Genomic DNA, 25,650 nt, shown 5'->3' with positions numbered 1-25,650 from the left:
AGGTCGGGTATAAAAAGATTTGCCTGAGCTGAGCAGCAACATCATTCCCTGACTAACTAACCTTGCACTTGAACCAGTTTTCCACGTGCCATAAAATATTCTCAAATTCGGGTAAAATTTTAATTTAACTGTAAAATAATTTAAGTTGAAATCTTAATTTTTTTATATTTCATTCTCACCCTGCAATGTAACAAGTCTAATTAATTCCCATGTTTTTAGTATTAGATTTGTGAAAAGGAATTCAACAGTTCATTTTGTACCATGGAAGTCAAATCTGTCATGTTTTTCCTCTTTGTGGCCTCGGTTTGCAGCCTTGGTCGGGCCGAGGTCTCATCATCCTTTATCCAACTACCGACTAAAGGTAAATTAGTAGGTTAGGTTAGGTTATTATGTAGTTTTTATGTTTTTTTTATTTTTAAAAATAATTCTGAACTTGCGAGAAGACTTTTTTAATTTTTGAAAAATAATTCTTAATTTAGGAAATGAATTATAAATTTAAAAAATAATAATTCTGAATCTGGGAGAAGATTTTTTGAATTTCCTATAAATAATTCTGAACTTGGAAGATGAATTATGAATTTGAAAACATAATTCTGAATTTGAGAGAGGAATTCTGAATTTTTTTTATAATTCTGAATTTGGGAGATCCATTATGAATTAAAAAAATAATTCTGAATTTGGGAGAAAATTTTTTGTATTTTTTAAAAATAATTCTGAACTTGGAAGTAGAATTCTGAATTTTTTATAAATAATTCTGATTTACATATTTCCTAGGTACTCATCGCACTGCTCGAATGACTCTCGGGACATCGGTTAATACAGGGCAATGTGCCCACATTGGGCGGAATTGTATCATGCAGCGGGACAGGGCGGACAACCCGTCGTCCTTCACCTACGTGCCCTGCTGTGAGTACCTCACCTGCCAAGGAATTGGGCCGGTCGAGATCAGAAACGGACTTGGCCAGGCGCTCAAGAGCGATGAGAACACTTTTAGCGGGATCTGCACCGTCAGTCTGGACAATGGAGGGGGAAACTTGGGCCAATACAAGAATTACGTCGCTGGACTTTAAAAGTCGCTGGATTTTTGGGGCTGGTTGTGGAGAAATATGATTCACTAAATACTTCCATTATTAATTTTTGACCTATAATTACATGAATCTAACCGAATCCATTTGACTTTTATGAATTAATAAATATTTACCGAAATTTAATAATGATATAGTGCCTAATAATTATGTGTTAGATTATTGATAAACTATAAAACGTAGTCTTCATCACTCATCTTGGAAATTGACGGGTGGGTGAGGTTAAAATAATAGTTTTTCTCTTCATCAGATGAATATTAATACCTGTTGGGATAAATCGAATAAAAATAATTCGTACACTGCAAATAGTCCGAATTCGGTGTTACTTCAACACCGAGCCGGATCCATATATAACTCCCCCGCCGTGGTGTCCATCATTACCTCCGTCATGGTAACAAATTCAGATGTCACAAAATTCTTTATAAAATTATTTTAGATCTATATTTACTTACTGACCCAAGGTTTGCAATTTGCGGAATTTTGCAAATACTTGCATTTTCCGTATTAGTTAGTACCTACACATACCATCTGATTGTATTTTTTTTCGCGCTCCAACAATGGCCGACCTCGCCATAAGCAATAGCATGTAGAGTTTGAAAATTCACTGTATATGGTCGGTTCTAGACCGATTTTGAAAATTCCGCCCATTTTGGAAACCTTGGACCCTTGCGCGAAATATATAATTTCAGATATTTGAAATTTTTTTTAACTTGGGTGATTTTGTTGTATCAAACGTTCCTATTATACGATAAATAGATAGCTTTGACATTCCTTACTTTTAGAAATTGTGGTTGGGCTCGTTATTCTTGTCGAGAACAACGACATTTCTGTAAAAGTGCACAACTCGTTCTTCTAAAAGTTGTAGCTTTTTTACTCCAAGTTTCGCCCCCTCCTATATGTTGTCTTTTTGTGAAAAAACTTGGCAACTAGATAAGTTACTTTATAAGTGAAAACATATCCGACAAAAAAATATTGCTTTTCCCTCCCGTGGGGAGTTTGGGAATTATCGTCCCACGACTTATGAACCACACCTTACGTATCACTAAAACGACAAAACCAAACATTTCATGTGCTTCTATATTTATTAAAAATTTGCAAACGGCATATTTAAGTACAGCCAAATAAATGCCCATTTACCTCCAAAATATTTCCAAAATATAAACTACGTCAAACGTATAAATACATAATTTCTGGAGAAAGTGTGTAGTTACACGTTTCTATATATCTTCGAAAAATTTGCAAATACAAAATCTGCATTAACTCTTCCACTTGTTTTTTATTTCGATAAATAACATTACCATAAAATCCTCATCTATGTATAACTCTGACCTTACCTGGACAACGTGAGTACACCCAAAACTATCTCATCCACCACCTGCTTACAAATCCAGTGCATGCAAATCCATCCACAACTCGACATCCTCCTTTTTCACAGAACTTTCAGCAATGAGCAAATATGTATGTGTAAATATTAGTTACTCCCCTTTCTACTAAAATCCTTCTTAATGCTACAATTATCATGGAGATATAACACGATTATGTAAATACTCAGGTTTGTCCCAAAAGTTTTATTACACAATTTGTTCACAGAAATCATGTTTGTCACCTACAAACAAAATACGACTGATCTGTAGCATATATTTTACTCATTAAATTCCAACTTTGCTCATGCACATTAAATAAAATAATCACTATTTCTTTAACAAATATCTCACCCATGATTCCCCCACGACAAGACTGTTTATTATCTTTACAAAGATTTAAAGCACAAAAATAGCGCTGCACAATTAATACATACATTTATCATTTTTTAATTCTTTTGCATCACTATTCATCAGATTTGAAGATACGTGAAAAAATCGCAATTCCACCCATTCAAATGTAAAAGGTATAAACATATAAGTGGATACAATTGTGTGCATACACTCTAAACAAAATTTTAATGAATCATTACTGCGCGGAGTGCATATATGACTCTACCGCGATAGTAATGATTTAGTATTAAAACAATACTATATGGTAGAAAAATAACACAAATTAGTATTAAAATTATTACCAAAAAGTGTTATTTTATTACTAAATCTATACCAACATGGTGTAAGTTTTTATTTCCGTCAAGGTAGAGTCATATATCTACTCCGCTTGTTTTTTATTACCAGGTTGCTAAGAGTGTACATAATGGAGACTCATACAATAGTAATTGTTACAGAAGTGGGGATGACGGGCCATATTTTGTTGTAAAACTTTTTACACAACCGTAACACCCTTCTTCACAAGTGTGCATGACACACTCGTATTTTCAAACACATAACATGTCCAGACAAGAACTACTCATAAATCTTTATACAGAATGATTGAATGATTTATCCATTTATACACATTGATGTATGTAAGGTATAAAAATCCCAAAAACCGTGAGAGAAATTAGTGACAGGTATTTTTATCAAGAATGAGATTACCAAATACGTACATATGTATGTATGTGCATATGTATATATACATACGCCTCTTATTTTAACATATCTGTAATCCTTTAATGCATACAATAATCATCTTCATCTTGCATGTTCGTTAAGTTGCAAATTTTTTGTCCTGTCTATTTTTATCCAATTTTACCATTTGCAGGTGTTTCATCACTTGATGCAAAAATCTTCACCAAACTAGTTTACCAAAGTGGACAAGAATAAAGATAATTCTAGAATGAGAATATTTATTTATGTAAGCATATCATCGTTTAATCGAGTCACAATTAATGACAAGAGGTATAAAACCTTGATAAATTAGTAATCTCATAAAACCATGAACTGCAACAGGATCCTGGATCATTCACTGGCCAGGAGCATTCTTTGGATCATTCTTTGTCCCAAAAATTGTCTCATTTTTCCACTGGTTTTGGCAGAGCGATGAAAAACTCGCCAAGTTTTGATCAGGACCTCCCCCCCTCGGGGGAGCATCCACTGTTCATCGAAATGGCGCAGTTCTGCCGAGATGGAGGAAGGGAGGAGTGGCGAGAAGCGGCAAGGTGAGTCTGTGACAGGAATAAAATTTCCGGTAAAAAAGTAAAGAAATAGCTCCTTCTTACTCATTGCATTAACCCCTTAAGCTTGGAATTTTTATAAATTTGGAAGAAAATCGGGAATCAGGAGTGACGATATTTCTGATTTATTTGTACACAAATGCAGTCTTTAAGAGAAGCCAGCTACTTAATAAAATTCGATAACAAAATTGTGACATTAAAATTTTAAAATTATAATTGACAATATCCCAAATTTAAAAGTATCAAAAATCATGAAGTAATTTTTCTCTGAAATTTTTTTAAATTATTTTTTAAACTTTTAAAATTTTATGACATCAATTTCCAATTATATTTCTTCCCCATTCGCAAAACTGTACGTAAATCTGTACATCGATTTTACCCGAATATATGGATGGGTAAAATCCTATAAATCCGTCCATTATAAAAGGTTAATTTATTTAAAAAAAGCTTACTTTCGTCCTCTCGCATAGATGGGTAAAGTATGAAGAAGACATTGAAGAAGGTGGTCAGCGATGGAGCAAACCGTACGTGTCCGCCATTCACCTCAGCGCCTTGAACGAATTGCGCGGGATTTTGGAGAACAATTGCCAAGTTCATTTCAACCTCGTGTGTGGCAGTGAGAAGGAAGCATGTCAACTTCTAGTGGACAAGTGGCTATCCCAGAGAGCCCTTGGGGAACCCGAGTCCTCAAAAGTCCTCTCAACCCTGCTCAAACCGCATGCTCACCTTTACGAAACTACGGAATCGTCATCCCTAATTCCTCGAATTTTTAAAGGGAAAACAAACCCAAAGCCGCGAAAAGGTAACTCCAGCTTGAACAATGAGGGTATTATCCTCGCATTTAGGCGTGTCACCTCATTTGCATAAATCTCACTATGCCCATTTTAGTTGATACGGGCTTTCCGTGTTGAATTAACTCTATGTCTCTCGCGAATGCGTCAAAATATGCATATGAGGTGACCGGCTATAATAATTCCACAGTATTCATCACGATTTCGCATCGTTACCAACAACATAAAATTTCTTGCTTGAAAATTAATTTTCACTCTTTCATACATATTTCCTGTGGAAGCATTTGTCTATTTAGCAAAATAGGTTATTTTAACCTCGCAAAAACCATTTTTGATAATTCAGCTTCCCTCCGCCCTGATCAAGCCCGGCGTGGAAGTATCCTTTCCGTCGTGTATCAACCACAAGAAAAAGATGACAACTTGGTAGGTTTCCCCATTTTTATTAATTATACGTCTCCATGATTTTCATATTCTAGAAAAATACACAATTTCTCCGGAAACTTGACAATCTTCCAGGGCATAAATTACTTGGAGATTGGACGAGCAATGGGAACTTTACTGACAGATCCAGGATTTAAAGATTTGGCATACAGTGCCGAGTCTAGGGATGAGTTGGTAGCTGGGATTGACCAGTTTTTAAATACGACATCAATCCTTCCTCCGGCCATTTGGGATGCGTCGATAAGGTTAGAACCTCACGAGCATGAAACCAACGGCCATGGCGGAAATGCGGGGGGTGAACAAGTAGAACAAGACGACTCACTGGCCAGGTCAGGAAAACTGTTTCGAGGATTGTACAAAGATCTTCAGCGGAAAATTGGATGGTAAATAAATTACTATTTGGAAGTATTTCTAACTCAATAATTATAAAGACTAAACTTCAATTTTTTTTAGGTATCCTTCCGATTTTCGGGACGCAATTTCTCTACAGGTTTTATCAACTTGGATGTTCCTCTATTTCGCCTGCCTAGTAAGTTTTTTCTTGATTTAGATTCGGAAATTTGTTTGGATTCTAAGTGAAAAGTTAAATAAGTTTGCACAATTTTATTTAATTGCTCACAGTTTAATTGAATGGACAAGTTCACATGTATTAATTTACAAGAGAAGGATTGTAGCACAAGCTATGCATGTATGTAGCTGAGTAGATTCACATTACGGGAGCGGTCTAAAAAAAATGTACAATTTCATTACAATATATTCGCAAATAAGTAAGAAAACTTAAATTTTCGAAATTTTCGAGATTTTCATGAAATTTCTTTTAGAGACAAAATTATTCCGTAGGTGGGGTTAACAATTAAATTGAAAATTAATAATAATTATTCATTGGATTTTAATTGACCGTAAAGAAATTTTGAAAATTTGAGCAAACAATTAACATTTTAGAAAATTGTAGCTTTCACTCACATCATAAGCAAATTTTTTGTCAAATCTACATATGTTACCAACCATTTAAATAACATCGAGCAATTATCAAAATATATCTCCAAACGGCTTTAAGTAATTTGTTAAAATTTTAAAAACAAGACTCCCATGATAACCTTTGGAGGATTAATGGGCGAAGCAACGCATAAGTCGATGGGCACAATGGAGACAATTGTCAGTGGGTGCGTCTGTGGCATTGGATTTGCCCTATTTGCTGGGCAACCACTCCTCATACTAGGGTCGACCGGTCCGGTATTGGTATTTGAGAAAATTCTGGTCAGTTTTGCCGAGTAAGTGAAACTTGCAAATAAATCACATGATGTGCAAATTTGAAACACATACATGTAATAGGTCGAATGACTTGAACTATCTCGAATTTCGGTTGTGGGTTGGTTTATGGATTTCCGCAATATTGATGGTGCTTGTCGCCTTGGATGCTAGCTCATTGGTTCAATACATTACACGATTTACTGAGGACAACTTTGCGACATTGATTGCCTTAATTTTTATGTTTGAGGTACATCTGGTGATGAATTTGTTATTAATCATGCATAGGGTTTAGGGTCAAGTCAATTATGATTTTTTCTTTAGGCTGTCAAGAATGTGGTTCATATTAAAGAGAACCACATCACATTGGGCATTGTCAACCTGACTTTCGATGAATTTTCAGAAATCCCAGGATCACAAGTAAGCAGAATTATTACTGGAAAAATTGCATATTTGCCAGGGCTGTTGTTACTTTTGTACTTAAGGACTCCCTTAATTACTGAAATTGAAGTAATTAGTAATTGATACTTGATTTCAAATACTCCGAAATTTTCTAAAAGTATCTGATGCTTAAGTACTTGAAGGATTAATAGTACTTAACATAGGAAGTATTTAATTACTTGACCAAGTAGTAATTACTAATTGAATTCTCAATTACTTAATCGAGCATAGTTTGCGGTAAATTTGAGATAAATTTGAGGTAAGTCTCGTTCACCGGATGAAGTTTAGGATCCTTTTGTTGAGGACAGTGGTCCCACCCAGCTACATATTGCATTGCTTGCATATTGCAACCTGCAAAGCAATTATTCATCGCAATTGTTCCATGGACTACAAATTGGAAACGTGCTCAAACAATCTCGTTTCTCATTACCTGTAAAACTAAAATTATCACTAGAAATTTATGCACTGTTGAGAAATTTGTATATCAATTTCTTTACATAATCACAACCCAAGTAGAAATTGGGGAAATTCACGTAAAATTCACGTGAAATATCTGTGACTTGGCCGCATTTGTCACATGGAATTCACGTGGATTTCAGGTAAATTTTAAATTTGCGTGAATTTCACGTGAAGTTCACACTTATCGTCTATGTCACGTTAATTCCATGTGACAATGCGGCCAAGTCACAGATATTTCACGTTTACGTGAATTTCCCCCATTTCTACTTGGGAAAAGTCCTCCGGGCAAAACGGCAAACGACTGACTGTAAAAAGTACACAATTTGAAGTTTAAATTTTCAAGCATTCGATATTAAAATGCTAAAGTTGAGTTCAATTTGCCGAGGAATTTTTATGGCTCAAAAAGTTATTAGTAATTAGGGGATAGTATTTATTTTATGGGAAGTAATTTGCAATTAAAATAAATTACTAATTAGGAAGTAATTAGTAATTGATTTTCAATTAGTAATTGGTACTTAAAAATAAATTACTCTTTGGTGAAGTACTTGTAATTAGTAATTAAATTCAATTACTGCAAAAATAAGTCTTGTAATTGATACTTAATTACTTTATTTTCATGTTGAGTAATTAAGAATTAATTACTTTCATAGGTAATTAAACAGCCCTGATATTTGCAAATACTTTTTACCAATTGTTTATATGAACCAGACATTACACGAAGTCGTTACCCAATTGGAGTCAGAAACAGGCACAACCGTATTTTTGGTTTGTGATTACATACAAAATATTCGTGATTATTACATCATTAAATTAACAATAGCAATTCCTCATTAATCTAGATGTCGCTGCTACTCTTTTTCGGCACGTTCTTTGTCACATATATGTTGAAGGAGTTTAGAATCAGCCCATTTCTACCGACATGGTGCCGATATCTTGTCTCCGACTTTGCCGTAATTCTCGCCATTGCTTGTCTATCGGTGGTCGATTATTTGGCAGGGATTCCCACCCCAAAACTTGAAATTCCTGAAAAGTTCGCCCCTACATCGGACACTAGAGGATGGTGGATTCCTCCATTTGAAAAAATCCATTATGGAGCATTTTTGCCGCATCAATCCCGGCCCTACTTGCTACAATTCTGATCTTTATGGGTGTGCAATATTTTCATTGGATACAACGAAAACGTAATAATTTGTCCATTTTCCCCATTTATTTTATAGACCAGCAAATCACCGCAGTTATCGTGAACAGGAAAGATCATAAGCTACAGGTCGGTCTATATTTTCAGGATCTCTTAGATTAGATTAGATCTTGGATTAGATTTCTTACATACTTAATAATCTATTTATAGAAAGGGTGCGGCTATCATTTGGATCTCTTCGTCCTTGCTCTATTAATCGTTATCGGTTCACTATTCGGACTTCCTTGGTTTGTCGCGGCAACAGTGGAAAGTCTGACGAATATTGGATCCCTAAAAATGGAGTCTGAAACTGCCGCGCCTGGAGAAAAGCCGAAGTATCTGGGGGTTAGAGAACAACGCGTCTCCAATCTTCTCGTCTTCACAACCGTGGGACTGTCCGTGCTCCTAATTCCCCTTCTAAAAAATGTCCCGATGCCAGTCCTATACGGCGTATTTCTTTACATGGGCTTCTCCGCGTTGATGAGAATGGACCTATTTCACAGGATCCTCCTCCTCCTAATGCCACTAAAATATCAACCAGATCATCCCTTCTTGAGGGAGGTTCCTCTCAGAAAAGTTCATCTTTTCACCATCATCCAAGTCCTCTGTTTAGCTATTTTGTGGACCATTAAAAGCATTAAGACAACAGCGATTGGATTTCCACTTATGGTAAAACTTCTACAAATATCCCTTAGTAAAAAAGTTCATAATTTGACTCATGTTTTCTTTAGCTGGTGGTTATGATGATGGTCCGAAAATTCCTGGATCACATATTTACTCAAGACGAACTTCTGGCTTTGGATGATGCACTTCCTGGTCAACGGAAGACAAGGGAGTATCAAGTAGGGGAAACTATTAATATGAAGAAATCTTATTCACCCGAAATGATTCAAGTTGTAGCAAGGCTTTAAGATTTATAGTGACAGATTCTTGCCCGGATTTCATACCTACTTACTAACAAAAATGTAATAAAATCATTTTACTTGTAAGAAAGACCATGAATTTAAATGCAAATACGTAAATGAAAAGATTGTTGTTATGCTATGATAACTTCAAAACTGGAAATCTTTATTTAGCGTGGAATACATATTAACATCGTCGGCTTAATTCTAAATAGTGCAAGGTGCCTTTTTTTCTTAATTTTAATAACCGCAATTCAAATTTTTGCATCGATTTCGATTTTGGTAAAATTTTTACAAAAAACCCATGGACGTAATTCTTACAGTTACGTATTTAAAAACCCACGATTTATGGACTTTCCCTAACACGCTTCAAATGATAATATTTGAAATTGGGAGAGGTTGCGTGCAATTTTCAATTTAAGTTGCGCTGGAGTTGCGGTTAGGTTGCGTTGCGGTTGCGGTGCGATTTTTATTTTTAAAGTTGCGTTGCGATTGCGATTTTTATTTTTAAAGTTGCGTTGCGGTTGCGATGCGATTTTTATTTTTAAAGTTGCGTTGCGGTTGCGATGCGATTTTTATTTTTAAAGTTGCGTTGCGGTTGCGATGCGATTTTTATTTTTAAAGTTGCGTTGCGGTTGCGATGCGATTTTTATTTTTAAAGTTGCGTTGCGATTTTTATTTTTAAAGTTGCGATGCGGTTGCGGTGCGATTTTTATTTTTAAAGTTGCGTTGCGATTGCGATGCGATTTTTATTTTTAAAGTTGCGTTGCGGTTGCGATGCGGTGCGATTTTTATTTTTAAAGTTGCGATGCGGTTGCGGTGCGGGAGTTCAAACTAGCAAGTGTGCATAATTGCAGAAAAAAATTTTTGGAAGAAGTATTACATTCGAATTTTGACTTGAAATTTTTGTTGAAAAGGGACTGAGAAACTTTGAGGATCCTTAGTAAAAGGGGTCAGGAGTCGCCATAATAAAAATTGTGTGGAAAATAAGCAAATCATGGAATAAAATATTTCAGACCGGGATGTTCAATAAAATAACTCGAGGCAAATTTATACACCAGAAAATTACGCACTTTAACACCAATAAACATTGCTGCAGCATGGCATTTACACACTTTAGCTTGGAAATCTCATCTTTAACCCGCGATGTTTCAAAAACTTGAAAATCTCGTGCGAGAAGTGTCCAGCACTGTGGAGTTCAACTACTGTCGTATTTTACTTATGCCTGCCATTCTAAAACTACAAACTAATTCAAATCTTGTTACATAGGTAATGAAAGCATGTTGATGGGAAACCTGTACAGTTTAGATAGGCTTGTGTTTGAAACAAGGTTATTACTAAATCTCGAACAAGCTCAACAAGTTCAAGCGAAAGAAAGGTTTTTACCGTTTACAGCAAATTAGCGATTTTCATTGGGATGTACATAAATTCTATTATAAGTAGTATTTATATACATATTTGTACTTAAGTATTTTTTAGGATAACTTCGTTTACTGAAATCTGATTGTATAATTTGATTTAAAGCTACATATGTTATTATCCTAATTGATTTTAGGAGTTCGCAATCCACAAGAAAACTGGAAATTGTTTAACATATATCTAGGATGATGGGGATTAAATATAATGTAAAAACTGGTCTCTTTATTCACTGTTTTTGTCAAATTTGTTACAAAAATTACACTCTGTTTTCTTACTGCTATATTTATTTTCAAAAAACTTACATGATGATTAGTGTTTTGTACATCGAATTTAAAAGATTTATAAGTAAATATATGTTAGCCGGTTGGAACAGATTCGATGAAGTCGACTTGACTGCGACGTTCTTCCCAAATTGGGACATGTCGGTAAGATTTGGGTTAAGATAACTGAGGTCGACGTTACCCTTAATCCCAGGCATTCTACAGGTTTGACTGTACTGCCACAAAACCCAGGTCCCACTGGAACTCCAAGGTTTCGGGAGAACAGGTTGTTTTGCCGTGTCGGAGTAATATGCGACCCACAAAGGTCTCTTTAACCATACATTGTTCCACGTCGTGTTGATGCAGGCATTCCAATAATTTGCCCGTGTATATATGAATACGGGGAAGTTGTACATTTCCTCTAGCAAGGTTATCAAGGAGAGAACATTTCGTGACATTGTGTCCACCTCGACCAGACAAGAGTCACCTTCAACATCAATCACTAAGCCGTTATATCCGGGTTGAAAGTTCACCTTCTTTAAGGTAGTTGCTATATTGGAAGCTTGGGATTGTGGTGGGTCAAAAGTCGTGAAAAAGTGGTAGGCAGAACGACTTATTTCGTATTTTTGGGCCTCATTCCAATTTCGAAGGAAGGTAGGATCCACATACTTGGCTCCTTGGGTAGCTTTCATGATTGCGCAGCTAACTCTATCTTTTGGAATGAGGCCCCAGACGATGGTTCCTTGGTAATGGGATACGTCAATGGCAAGATGGGCGGAGGGTGTTTCTTGTTGTAGAAATGTTGATATAATTGAAAATATTAAGTATGATTTTTAGTTTTAGAATAAATTAAAATAAATATTTTTTTGGTGATTTAGTACCATTTTGGAATTGCACTTTTGGAACACCCTGACTTGTTTTGGTCAAAAAAATTAGGGCAGTAATACCCCACAATTGATTGTAGGTGGTCATTATTAAATATAAAATTCTATTTATCTATGTTTGAACATTAACGATCACGGTTCTTGGCGGCTACACTCAGATTTTTATGGGATCAATTTTAATTTGTTTAGGAACGAAAATAATAAAAATCTGTGTTCGTGATTTTTTATGAATAGGAAATTTCTACTAAATACGTATCGGAATTGTTAAGGTTAATATAATCTGCATCCAAAATCTGTAGGTTTCAAAATGCTATAAATTTCGAATTTTGGCGCGCTTCCAAATAGTCTGAGGAAAGCATGCTCATAATTGCATTCTGAACTTTTAGTAAGTATAATATATTTATTTTTGAAAATTCCTAATTTTGCGGATTCCTTGGATTTTTTAAAATTTGGAAATCGACAAAAAATTCTGAATTTTTCAAAGTTGGGAACTTCTTTTGGATTTTTTGAAATAGCGCCAAAATTCGAAAGTTTCAGGACTGCAAACCGTAGATTTCGGTTGAAATTTATATTGTCAATTTCACCATTAAGAAAAGTAGAAAAATACGGGTATCCTTGTTTTTGGACAATGTTCCTGAACAATGACTCAATAATGAACGTCATAAATGTCTGACAATGCAGTTTTAAAGCTCCAACAAGTTTTTTTTGTTTTTTTGGCGCGAATTAAAAACAAATAAAAACATGTACTATGGATTTATTATAGCCGGTCACCTCATTTGCATATTTTAACACATTCGCGAGAGACAGAGTTTATTCAACATAGAAAGCCCGTATCGCCGAAAATGGTGAGATTTATGCAAATGAGGTGACACGCCTAAATAAAAGGATAGTATGCTTATAATTTCTTCCTTTGCCTTCCTTCCTTAATATTTTTTTAAAATAAAAAATTATAATTTTGTCTCAATTTTGTCTCTATTCAGAAATTCAAAAACCGAAAAAAACTCATGTTTACATAATCTTTTGAAATTTAGTTGCTGTTGAACAAAGTAATTCATTTGAATGTTTGTATTTTTAAAACTGCCATAACTTTTGAAATCCTAGGCGGATTTCCAAAAATCAGGAAAAAGAGGTCAACTTTCATATGCCATGAAATTTTTCGACATACTGATTGTTTCAAATTTTTTCAAAATTTTGCGATTTTCTTAGACACATGGATTTGTCGAAATTTGTTCAAAAATATCTCAAAATTAAAAATATTTCATTTTTTATTTGTTTCTTAAAATTTTGACCTTTGTGATCATTGTAAGCCCAAAAATTTGAAAATCCCATGGAAATTGCAAAAATTATTGAGGTTTGAAATTGGTCGAAACCTCAAACTTTTAAGTTTGGCGCCACGCCACGGTGCCAAATATGAGTTTTACACGGAACTATGAATGGATCATTCGTCCAGGATCCTAGTAGATTCTAAAAAACATAGTGGGTACCCTAGGCCCGCCACCTATGTCAATAGTGTCCCTTGTTAGTTTGTTAGTAAAACTGATGTTCTTCCTTTTAAATAAGAAAACAAATTTAAAAGTAGGATTTTTTAACAAAAATCCAAATATCTCTTAAAACCCCATGTGGGGTTTTCCTTTTTTTAACCCAAAAACTCGGATTGAATTTACTGTTAGTTTACAAGTCACTGATTTTGATTCTAATTTAGTCATTTACCACAAACGTTCACACAATGATTTCCCATTTTTTTTTAAATAGTAAATAAAAAATTACAACTGTATGTAAATCTTTCAAATGTCTCAACACCGAATCTGCCCCGTTCGGAAAAATACATCTACAGCAGATTGAGTTTAAAGAAAGCCATATGCAAAATTATGGGCAAAATCAAGTATTTTTTGCATGAGAGAGTTCAGTAAATTTAGACTCCCCTAATAATATTATTAATTGATTTTAGCGAATCTCTAAGTCTTATTTCAATAATCGCAGAAATTTTCAAGATCCACTAAAATCATATTATGCACGATTTGTATAATGGGCGAGCAGTGTAAAGATACTAAAATGCTAAAAGGCACGTACCTTTCTTATGCAGAAATATTATGCTTCTTTTATCCCATAATTTTGCATGCAGCTTTCTTAACTCAACTTGCAGATATGTAATCTTCTATGGCAAGGTTTTACATAATTGGATTAAATTTGGCATAGTTTAATGCATACATATTTACATAATTGGGCTTTACACACAAAAAGATTCCCTCTAAGTGTAGATTATTCTTATTATTAAATTGTCTTATTGAGTATTTAGCACATTTGTTAGTTTGAACTCCCGCACCGCAACCGCAACGCAACCTAACCGCAACTCCAGCGCAACTGAAATTGAAAATTGCACGCAACCTATCCCAATTTCAAATATTAACATTTGAAGCCTGTTAGGGAAAGTCCATAAATTATGTCACAAAAGGGGAGGGGAGGTCGAAGGCTCCAATAATATCGTGCCTATGTGACACATGTTAAAAGTGGGAGGAGGTCTAGAAAATCGCGATTTGTGCATAATTTATGGACCTTAACTTACCTTTCATTACCATGCATTGGTTACATTGCATTCCTTTCTTTAAAATTGGCGATAATCGTACCAGAATGTAAAGATTCTCTAAATTTATAAATTCAAGCACAAGATGGAGCTTAATCGGCCGCAACCGCAACGCAACTTCAATTTTAAAAAAAGCTGCCGCACCGCAACCGCAACGCAACTTCAATTTAAAAAAAGCTGCCGCACCGCAACCGCAACGCGACTCGATGCGATGCGGTTGCGATGCGATTTTTTTCGCACTTCGAAGTGCGGCGCACCCGAAACTAGCAAGTGTGGTATTTAGTATGATAAAGCTATTCAAAAATGATATATTAAATTAATTCCAGCCAAGAGAAAGTTACTGTGGATTGAGAAATTCTAGATTTAAACGCAAATTAATTTTGGCCACTTCACTTAATAAAGGAAAGAAAAGCATAAAAACCATGTCTGATTTACATATAAATATCTAAATATCTTGTGGTTATTCTTGTGAGCAATAAATAAACTTTGCAAACAAGCCATGGAAGCTGTCTGCCAACTTCTCTTCAATCCTCTCCCAATCCTTTTGCAAAATTTAGCGTTTATCCCGTAAGTCGTAGTCTCTCTATTATTGAACAAAACTACGCCAATTTGCAAACCTCTATATCAAGAAAATCCAAAATTATAAAGTTGTCACTTTTTCAAGCAGCTATGTTCGCCTGGGTTAGAAATCCAAATTATGAAAAGGAATAAATTTTGCAACAAAGTTCGAACAGGGTAAAAAGGGAATAGCTTTTGCATGGTTTTTTAACCGTGTATATTTGCACTCTCTGCATGGGACTATCCCATATAAATTTGTCAAATCTCCCAATCGAGCTGAAGTTTTATTTGGAAGTACATATTGTTAAATTATCGGGGTTAGAATTTAAGTATTTAACAAATATGTATGTATCCTCGAATATTTGGGAGTTATGATTAGTTAACATCCGGTCTACATTTAACCAAGAATGATTTAACACATATTATCTTATCATGTAGCATAGGTTATAAAAGAATCGTGATGATGATTAACAAATCAGTCTCTAGAAATATATGATTCTAATCGAATGACTAAAACTTCAACGCATATTTAATGATTTTTATTAACGATAAAATTCGACAATAGTTATCTTTTGTATTTTGTTTTTGTACTCTTAAACACATACTCAACAAAGGTGCATTTGTTTATTTTACATAAATTGATATTACATAATCATGATTTCAAACGGGTTTAGCAATTCGCACAATGTTTGGCTGTTTCTGTTCCACCTTGTCACAAAAGAGGCACGGGCACCTTTCCGTGTGTCTCTTAACAGACCTCACTCTTATCGAGGAGGTATTATAATTCGTATTATCCACACAGGCAGGAAAACCGAGGTACAGCTGGATACAGCAGCCAATAAGAACTGCGACCGGTGACCATAACAGATCTGTAGGTCCACATCCGGGATGTCATCAGCCACTAGGGTATGTTCTCCCTCGAAGTCAGCCTCCGGGTAGAAATTAATGCTCGGTGCGTTTATCGATCCGGGTACTCCTGTCATTCTCAGGGATTTGGGACGAGATCCTGTGAAGGATTTGACACAGCCGGAAGTCTCCCATTCCCACTCAGAAATGTATGAATATCCACTCCCCGTGGTGTAATTTTCCGCCCCGTGTAAAATCCAACTGGTGTAAAAAGGGGAAAACATTAATTCCAGCGAGAGGAGAATTTAATTAATAATTAACTTAATTTGTTGCAAAAATAATATTTAAAATTCATATTATTACAAAAATCTCTGGTCTGTGCATAAAAACCAGACCAAATTCTTACTAAAAGTTCGAATTAATAATGTGGGTATTCATTGCAAGTTTGCACAAAAATTTGACTCGAAAATTGATTTCTGAACGTTCCCATTTCCAGGGCAAGTATTTCATTCGCCTATATGAGTCACAAGTTTGTTGTTATGCGAACTCGGGCCCTCAATACTAAAATTTCGAAAATGTATTTCAACGGAATGAAAACCACAATAATTTAAATATTGAGGGCTCGCCGCTAGGTGGAGCCACTTTTTTTTGCATTTTTTGTAATTCCTTGCAGTGCACGATGGGGTGACTTTTGAGCCCTTAGTAAATCATACTTTCCTATCATTAATCCATTCAACTATTCCCAGGTGGCACTAAGCTCCAACTCTGCATCAATTTCTTATACGGCGCTGCTGAGGTGACAAGTTTGTTCCTGTCCGTGATCATATCCACCCTCACGATTCTAACTCGTTGTCAGCCCATCCAGTTAAGCTGTCTATTCTGCAAGGATGGCGGCCTTCTCACCGGACAAAGTCACACCACCATCTACGCAATTAAACTATCATTCGCCATCCTTGAATTCATCTCCCTCCAACAACTCGTCACCACCTCGGTCTACTACCTGGCAACTGTATTACTCCATGGAATCTCATTTTTGTGGATGTCCTGCACAACCTTTGTCCATGGTTACACCCCGGCTGGCAATATTGCCTGGCTTCTGGCCTACAAGGAGCTAAAAGTTTACGAAAAACTGTTAAATTATTGCACAAAATCACGAATTTTCCTCATCACGGCACTTTTAGTGCCAGGCTTGCAAATTTTATTGTGTTACACGTCCCTCAAATTATTTCATTCTGAGCACATCTCCAACTTTGAGGCATCTTTGTTCCTATGGGCTTACTTTCTTGTCCTGGTTTTTACAATGTTATTGTTCTCTGCGGCGGCGCAGATTAATAGTTTGAGTGTAAATTGGATCGCAAAGTTTAAGGGGAGCGGTGACAAAAAATTAGAGAGAAGGATGCACAAATCGCTGATGTCGTTGAGGTTGGAGTTTGGGAATAATTTCGTAGAAACGTTGACCCCACTTGTGGTACAGGAATTCTGTGTGAGACAAACGGTTTCATGTCTTTTGGTGAAGCGATAAGACTTGAACGTTTTTCGCAAATTTGTTTTTAATGTTGGTTAATTACTCTGAATTTCGATAGTTTTTCATAAAACTCATCGTATAAATTCATTTATTTTTTGAAATATTATGAGACGCCTTGTTTATATTTCATGCAAGCACATTTGTATGGCTTTTGTGGGTACATCGTATTGTTGAAGTTCAAATAGAAATTTTTACATGAATACGGAATTGTAATATTGTAACAAAAATAATGACTCATGTGGTAATGGTAGTCACGTCTTATGAATACATGCCAGACACTCTTACCTAACATTATGGTCTGTATATTTAAGAATGCCATGCAAAATTGGGTCTAATCTTAATCCCCAGACAATAAGGTATCAAGGGCTTTTTCGAATCACAGTTTATTTTGCATTTTCTGTTAGATACATACTTACATAAGTAATTCAAATTTTTAGCAGTAATTACAGTTCGAGTTAAGCTTTGTCTTAAAGCACAAGTGCATACGTATTTAAATTACAAAATTCGCAATATGCTGTCATAACCCAGAATTTACACTAGTTCTTGAAGTAGTGATTTTTATTGATTGATTTTTATATAATAATGTTAAAATTCCTGTTGTTGATAAGCTAAAATTATTTGGGGTACATTTCACTTCGAAGTATGAGTGGAGTTATCACATTTCCAAAATTGTCTCTCAAGCTGTTGTTAAACTTTATCAATTGAGGAAATTATTTAAATCTGGTTTCTCTGTTGCCAAGAATTTACGTCGACGACCTTCGAATACGGTCGTAGAAATTTCAAATTCTATAAATAATTTCTACTTGTTTGTTGACCTTGTGACCTCAATAACGGGGGAATGGGGTCGAATATTAAAAATCTTTCTTACGTATTTCGCCCAAGGGTTCAATGCTTCCAAAACGGGCGGGATTTTGAAAATCGGTCAAGAACTGACCTTACGGTGAATTTTCAAACTCTACATGTTATTTCTTATGGCGAGGTCGGCCATTTAGCCTCCCGAGAATTCCATAGCTCAGTACTTTCTGGATCGACCATAATAATTCGTGCATTATTTAACGCACCTCTGTAGCAAAGATAGCTTCAAATAATTTATCTGCTAATTTGAACGCTTTGCATACAAAATCATGCCAGCATAAATAAAATCTGTTTCATCAGGAGTAGAGGAAGAGAAGTTGTTGTAAATTTAAAAAATGCTTCTAATTGTTGAAGATGAGAACAGCTTTTCAATATGCAACTCCCTTATTAAGTAGCGCAAGCTATTTTATGCGATTGGTTAGTTAGGATGTCTGTCTGTCTGTCTGTCTGTCTGTCGGTCAACACTATAACTCGAGAACGCATCAAGATAATCGAAATCGGTTTGCGGCATCATACACATGACCCCAGGGGAGGATCCCGTAAACTTTTGGACCACACCCCCTCGGCACCAGGGGGTGTGGTCGCGGTGTGATCGGGGCAAAATGAGATTTATGGCGCAAATTAATCTATGGATGAAATCCAGTTAAATTACGTGTATCTGAATTGTGCCACACCCCCTCGACGACAGGGGGTGCGGTCGCGGTGTGATCAATTAATTAATTCTAATGAATTAATTAATTAATTAATTAATCAATTAATTAATTATTTAATTGCGCAAATTTATTCTCAGCATTCTCAGCATTCTCAGCATTATTGCGCTACTTATGTATCGTGCTTTGCCGCACTTTATTTATCTTCGAAGTATTTTAAGAACTCCAACTTAATCCGATCCTTCGAATTATAACTAGCTAGCGGCCAAACTGTCTAAAACATCAAAGCGAAATTTCGTCGCCTTAGTAAGTGCATTGGTTTCTTGAATCTCAATGTTCAAACTTTTGGATTAGACTAAAGTTTAAAATCATTTTGAGAAATATTGCACTTCAAAATTACTTAAATAAACCGTTGTAACGTTAGAAGTAGCTCACCCTGCAATAATTATTTTAGCATAATTTTGCACCAATGGTGCAGAATTGGCACATAAAATGGATACACAATTTTGGCATAATTTTGCATTAATGGTGCCGAATGGGCGGACAAAAGATACACATAATTGTGATATAATTTTCCATCAATGGTGGAAAATAAACGAGGAAAATGCATACATAATTTTGACATAAAATCGTGACAAATTCAAAGTAAAAATTCTAGTTATTTTTTTCGGTTCTTATGCACGTTTGGTGTGTTTTGCATCTATGTTCTCAATTGTTTGGCACCATTTTGTGTTACCGACTGTTCGAGACCAATGGTGCTACTAATTTGCTATAATTTGCACATGGGGCAAATTAATTAGCATCAATTGATGCAAAAGAGTCGTAAACAGACAGACGGACAGACGGACAGACGGACAAGAGGAATTCAATAGCTCCCATGCTACGCAGGGTGAGCTAATAAGGCAATTATTTAAATATTTAAAAAATTCTCCATTGGATATTATTTAAATAATAAATAATAAATAATCTTCGTATTTATTTATTTTTAAATAATAAATAATAAATAATCTCCAGGCGTTATTTATTTATTAATAATAAATAATTTCCCAGCGTTATTTAAGCATTTTTTATATAAAAACTTATTTAAATAACGCAACTCTGTCAATACATACCTTAGATTTCTGGAGCAGTGTTCAATTTTATTTAGGATATAGTATACCTAAATTATTGTACGTGCCTAATTATAATTTTGTTTACAGCAGATATTTTTACATTTTTATTTTTGTTACAATATTGGGGTATTTAATAATATTGGATTGGAATATTTGACTTGAATTTAATAAAATAAATGTATGAAATAAAATATAAAACAAACTCTTAATGGCGGCCTAACAGATACTCTTAATAAATTATGCTGATGCACCTTGAGCACTGTTTCTAGAATATTTATTCAATGTTCTTAAGTGAGATTAATAACTATTCCAGTAGAATTTAGAATAATCAGTCATCTGAATATGTTACAGTACTCATAAAATATTAAATAAAAACTGTTGACAGATTTTCATCTAAAATAAGACTAATAGGTCCAAATTTAACATGTTTATCGCTTAACTAAATCATCATTAAATTTCTGTAGCGCATTGTTTACTCCTGGACATTAAATATCCCGTGCTTAATGGCCAGGTGCCTAATAAGATATTTGAATGTTGATTAGCCCAGCTGATTTACCGAACCAAGATTGATACATTATGGCTAATTTACCTCCGCAAGTCTGCCACTTGGCTGTAGGAACATCCACATTCATCGTCGACACAAGGATAGGCTCTTCTACCCAATCCGCTCGTCCCTGCTGGTGAATTAATCAACGTACAAAATATGCCTTCGACACTGTCCAAGTTATGCGAAGAGAACGTCTTCCCACAGACGTCACAGGGGACCATGCTATGCATCGTACTTATATGAAGTTGGAGATAGCGTCGGTCAGACAAAATTAATTGGCACTTGTCACACCTGATAATCTGGGTCGCGCGTGCAGTCAGTGCGTTAACACAATTTCCATGTAGTTTAGCAGGTCCCCCGACAAAAATTCGGCATACGATCTCCGCGATAGATGTTTCATCCACCTTATCGACATGAAGGGGTTTAGGCAAAGTTATCCCTGCGTGCGCTTCTGCTGCCCAATCATCATCGCTTTCTTCACGCTCTTTCTTTATTACAAAACTTTGCTCCTCACTTGCGGCCTGGTTGACAACCGGATGCTTCTGCCTATGGCTGAGAGGTACAAGTTATAAGTACATTAACAAGCATACATTGAGGAATTAAAAGTTTCACACCGAGCAAAGTCTCCCGGTTTCTGGAACACTTTCCCACATCCAAGCACATCACATTTGTGTAATTTGATGCCCAGCTGTATCAGCAGCTCGGGGGGATGGATCACTCTACACATAGTGGCCTCGTGCTCTATCCTGTGCCTGGGTTTGGTCAGCCCCTTACCACAAACGGAACAAGGGTAGCGGACACATTCATGCACAGAGCGGACATGATGGCCAAGGTCGTTCCTTGACAAAAACATTTTATGACAGTCTTCACATTTTACCTTCTTGGAACGTTTGAGTCCATAAGTGAGTGCACGACTCGTCGTCTCTAGCGGTTTTTCGATCGTCAAGGGATCCGGCCTGCGTAATATATGCACAACATAAAAGATATAACTCAGTCTTTTTTCTTGTCAATCGTTCACACAATAGGTACTCGCCCTCTGGAAGACATCTTCGCTGTAAATTTATTATAAAGCTATATGTTCTAGTTTTCAACCACATACCTAGAACTTCTCGCGATAACTGCTTTCCCGGCATCACACTTGGTAGCATTGGCATTCGACGCACCTACAAGAATGCCCTCGACGATATCAACCGAGGAAGGACCGGAGTCTTCAATGTCTATCGGGGTGTCCTGTTTGATAGCCACGTGCTGGTAATTCAGGTCTTGACCTCCCAAATCACGGTGAAGACGCTCCTCGCCCGCATGTTTCTCCATATGTCTGAAATTTACATCAAATTGCAGTAATTCGCGTTACTAATTAAACTGAATTTGCTCACCTGTCAAAATCATCTTGAATCGAGTACGATTTCCCACATCCCACCATCTCACATTTGAATCCCTTCACTACAAACCTTTTCATTATATCGGGGGGATGAACCACCTTGCAGACGATCACCTCATGCTGGATTCGGTTACATGGCCTGGTGAACCCGTTGCCACACACAGAACAGTGGTGACGGACATTATTATGAACGGAGCGGACGTGACGAGCGAGACGCTTAACATTGGAATTTCGGGAGGTCATCGACTGCTTCCTTCTAGAAGTCGGGGAGGGGGCCACTTTGACTACAGCCCTGTAAATAAATTAAAATGAACAAGAACTAGCAATGTGTAATAAATCTCTACCTTTCGAACCCAGACGAATTTTCTTAATTTCTGCAATATATTTACCTTGGCATTGGTTGGGTATCTCCAACGTGCGAAATATTGGCATCGTAGACGGAAATGCTGTGGCAAAGATCAACCACACCATCGACGGCACCCAAAGGATCCATTTCAAAACCTGGTGGGATATACATATATTTTTATTTGTACGTTATGTACAATTACATACATATGTACTGTAGCTCTTGCAGACATACTTGTGGAACGGGAAAATTACTCACGCGATATTTATAACACACAGGTGGACGCCAGGGGTTTACTGATTTTTGAAGAATCTAATCTTGGGGAAACCCCGGTCCATTTAATCGACTACCTAAAATATATAGGCAAAATTTAAAATTTGAAATTAGAATATATCAAACATCAATTATTTCGTACATATTTTTGTACTTCAATATTTACAAACACTGTCACCTTGACAAGTTTTGTAAGTGTTATTTACAGGGTTCGAAAAAACCCAGGGTTTTAATCAAAAATAATAAAAACCCCTGGGTTTTAATGGGTTTTACCATGTTAAGTGGGTTTTATTGGGTCTTATTGGGTTTTATTGGGGTTTATTAGGGTTTAAGCTATAAATTAAAAATAATTACCAATTATTGCAATTTCAATTCCAATTATATAAAAATTTCCTTTGTCCATATTGGAATGTGTATCGATTCCGAAATTATGTATTTTTTGTAACAATTGAAATCTGTGACGCTAAAGGATGGAGTCAATTGATGATGTGTTCCGGATTTTCATATATTTTAATAGTAATGAAATAAACTGCTTAGGTGAATTGAGATAACGTCCTCTAACGGATAAGAGATATATTTAACTTTTAGAATGTAGTTTAAAGGTCAAACTCAATTAAAACCCAAATAAAACCCACTTAACATGGTAAAACCCAATGAGTTTTATTCATTTACCACCCATTAAAACCCAATAAAACCCAACCCATTAAAACCCAAGTCGGAATACCCTGGTTATTTAGTTATTATTATAACGTATTTGTTTTTCTTTTCGCTCTACTAATTGTACAGCTCACCTGAAGTCAGTTTTTTCCTTGATTTCGTATATGAAGTGAATACCTTGCAATACATTAATTTGCTTAACTGAGGAGATATTATTATTTTTTAACACAGCTTATATAAATACAATAGTTTTACCGCAAACTGTATGTAGGAATTTTCCATACCGTGGATTTTGTCGAGGAAATACACTTAAATAATAATAAATACACTTAATTTACTATAAGTCTGCAGTAATTATCTGAAGTAATTAACAATTACTGCAGAATTGTTTTGCAGGAACTTTTACAATTTATTAAATAATTCTGTTCACACCCTCACTTCCAGACTGTTATTCAGCAGCAGCTGAACGGATTCTGATCCCGCTCTGTTTGTTTGTCGGCTCGTTTCTCGTGTGGTTTTGTTCATGACGATGTTGCAGCACTCTCATGAAAATGATTTCACAGTGAGTGCTACATATTTACATACTCTCATCGAAATGCGTATTTCTTTGTCCCACTAATAAATAACGGTCTTCCCTATATATTATTAGACCCCAGTATGTGTGCGTGTACCATTTGCACTGCTTTCTCTATTTTTTACATTTCATTGTCTACCCTATTTACCAACTCTACATAAAGATATATGCAGATGTACCGTGACGATGTATATACATATGCATGCGTACCCTTAACAAATTATAAATATACAAATCATTGCTGGATCTGCATTATATATTAAATCTAAAGCATCTGTGTATGAGCATGTCATAATGTATGCAATACCTCCATTTTTCCATTGCTATGTACATACATAGTATGTATGTATTACATACCCAGCATTGTTTTCGCCCATATTGAAGCTTAAGAGAAAATGACGGACAATCTTGCCTTTCGTTATAAAATGCAATGCATTGTTCTATTGGTTTGTTATAAATAAAATACGTAGTCGGCGACTTTATTTATCACATGTGTACCTGTGCACATGTGTAAATAGATATGTCCCACTTCAAGGACGGTTCATCTACTGAATAATATTAACGTGTAAAAATGATGTTTCATAGAACGGCTTGAGTATTGTTTCACCTCTTCGTTACGTTTGTTTGATACGGTTTATTAGAAGTAAATAGATTCTTGTGTAAATTATACATTTTAGCATCAACTTGCCAAAATATCAATAATTACTTAATTTGAAGAGGAAATTATTTTTGTGCATAATTCGTGACTATGAATCAAATCAACTATGTTTTGTGAGTGACTTCTATTTAAGGTTTCCTTGGTCTTTTTGTTATGGAGCGGAGGGAGGTTCATACATATTGTCGCCCCCACACCTGGAGTTGTCCATGACGATCACATTGCTCAAGTCGAAGCCCAGGGCAGCCACGTGTTGACCGATGGCATGAATATCCTCCCGCGATATCCTCCCGCAATTAATTTGGCGAGTTGGCTATCCAGGCCCCCACCCCGTCGTCGTGACACATGATAAATAAATATCTATTACCGCACCTGTAATAAAAATTTCATACCCATAAATAGAGGACATAGGTTTCTACAAAAATACGATTTTTTTATGTACCAATTTTTCCATATCGTCGTATTAATTCTAAAAAGACGTTAGTGCACAAAAAAATTCTAAAAAGACGTAAGTGCAAATCCAAAATTTTGAAGTCTTGGGTATGCATGTAACGTTGCACGATAACCTGAAATTAGAATATTTTAGTCAGATAAGGTTAGTGTTTACTTAACAATCGAAATTTAAAAACCACACCCCTTCAGGGGGTGTTGTCCCCGACCCTGAAATTACACTGAATATGCCACAGGCAAGCAATATATCATTTTTCTCGTCCCGTTGAGCCAATCTCGAATGAATAGTCGAATTTAAAAACCACCCTCTCAGGGGGTGTGGTCCCCGACGCCGAAATTAGAATTAATATACTACAGGCAAGCAATATATCAGTTTTCTCGAATCCAATAGTTTTTCTTGAGCCAATCTCGAATGAATATTCGAGATTTAAATAACCTCCAGTGCAGCCTTCATATAGCCCGAGTCAGGGATAGGATCCGCTTGTTACCGTGTCCG

The 25,650-nt window shown here is 35.8% G+C and overlaps 3 protein-coding genes, 1 long non-coding RNA gene and 1 pseudogene across 10 annotated transcripts; 2 read left to right on the top strand and 3 right to left on the bottom strand.

The window, feature by feature from the left end:
* The first annotated feature begins 27 nt into the window (after positions 1-27).
* On the top strand, positions 28-1,217 carry LOC110862498. 2 transcript variants are annotated; one of them, XM_022111688.2, is made up of 3 exons: positions 28-111; positions 220-361; positions 775-1,217. In XM_022111688.2, exons 2-3 carry the CDS (start codon positions 262-264, stop codon positions 1,068-1,070), a joined length of 396 nt encoding a protein of 131 aa, XP_021967380.1. In that variant the 5' UTR covers positions 28-111; positions 220-261; the 3' UTR covers positions 1,071-1,217. The 2 variants fall into 2 exon arrangements, with proteins under 2 accessions (XP_021967380.1, XP_021967381.1); XM_022111689.2 differs by having other exon boundaries at positions 38-111; positions 226-361.
* A 2,648-nt stretch (positions 1,218-3,865) lies between these two features.
* Positions 3,866-9,729, top strand: LOC110862493 (annotated as a pseudogene).
* A 1,556-nt stretch (positions 9,730-11,285) lies between these two features.
* Positions 11,286-11,952, bottom strand: LOC110862492 (uncharacterized protein YegX). Its single transcript, XM_022111683.2, has one exon. The coding sequence runs from the start codon at positions 11,950-11,952 to the stop codon at positions 11,299-11,301; it is 654 nt and encodes a 217-aa protein (XP_021967375.1). The 3' UTR covers positions 11,286-11,298.
* Positions 11,953-15,858: 3,906 nt separating this feature from the next.
* Positions 15,859-20,023, bottom strand: LOC118433578. The gene is made up of 3 exons (XR_004833445.1): positions 17,130-20,023; positions 16,843-17,053; positions 15,859-16,390 (listed from the first exon to the last, which is right to left on the bottom strand). It is a non-coding gene; the product is annotated as an uncharacterized LOC118433578 (long non-coding RNA).
* Positions 20,024-20,168: 145 nt separating this feature from the next.
* Positions 20,169-23,947, bottom strand: LOC110862494 (zinc finger protein 43). Of its 6 annotated transcripts, none has more exons than XM_035845602.1 (9): positions 23,610-23,947; positions 22,804-22,895; positions 22,589-22,700; positions 22,195-22,491; positions 21,918-22,136; positions 21,433-21,774; positions 21,110-21,370; positions 20,861-21,040; positions 20,169-20,786 (listed from the first exon to the last, which is right to left on the bottom strand). In XM_035845602.1, the coding sequence occupies exons 3-9, from the start codon at positions 22,690-22,692 to the stop codon at positions 20,744-20,746; spliced, it is 1,446 nt and encodes a 481-aa protein (XP_035701495.1). In that variant the 5' UTR covers positions 22,693-22,700; positions 22,804-22,895; positions 23,610-23,947; the 3' UTR covers positions 20,169-20,743. The 6 variants fall into 6 exon arrangements, with proteins under 6 accessions (XP_035701495.1, XP_035701496.1, XP_035701493.1 ...); XM_035845603.1 differs by having other exon boundaries at positions 20,861-21,370; positions 21,433-21,587; positions 21,696-21,774; XM_035845600.1 differs by having other exon boundaries at positions 20,861-21,370; positions 23,610-23,652; positions 23,731-23,946.
* Positions 23,948-25,650: the final 1,703 nt, after the last annotated feature.

This window comes from Folsomia candida, unplaced genomic scaffold (genome assembly GCF_002217175.1).
Source record: "Folsomia candida strain VU population unplaced genomic scaffold, ASM221717v1 Fcan01_Sc059, whole genome shotgun sequence".
Lineage (NCBI taxonomy): Eukaryota > Metazoa > Arthropoda > Collembola > Entomobryomorpha > Isotomidae > Folsomia > Folsomia candida.
The sequence above is the reverse complement of the archived record's forward strand: the minus strand, read 5'-3'. Positions and strand labels throughout refer to the sequence as shown.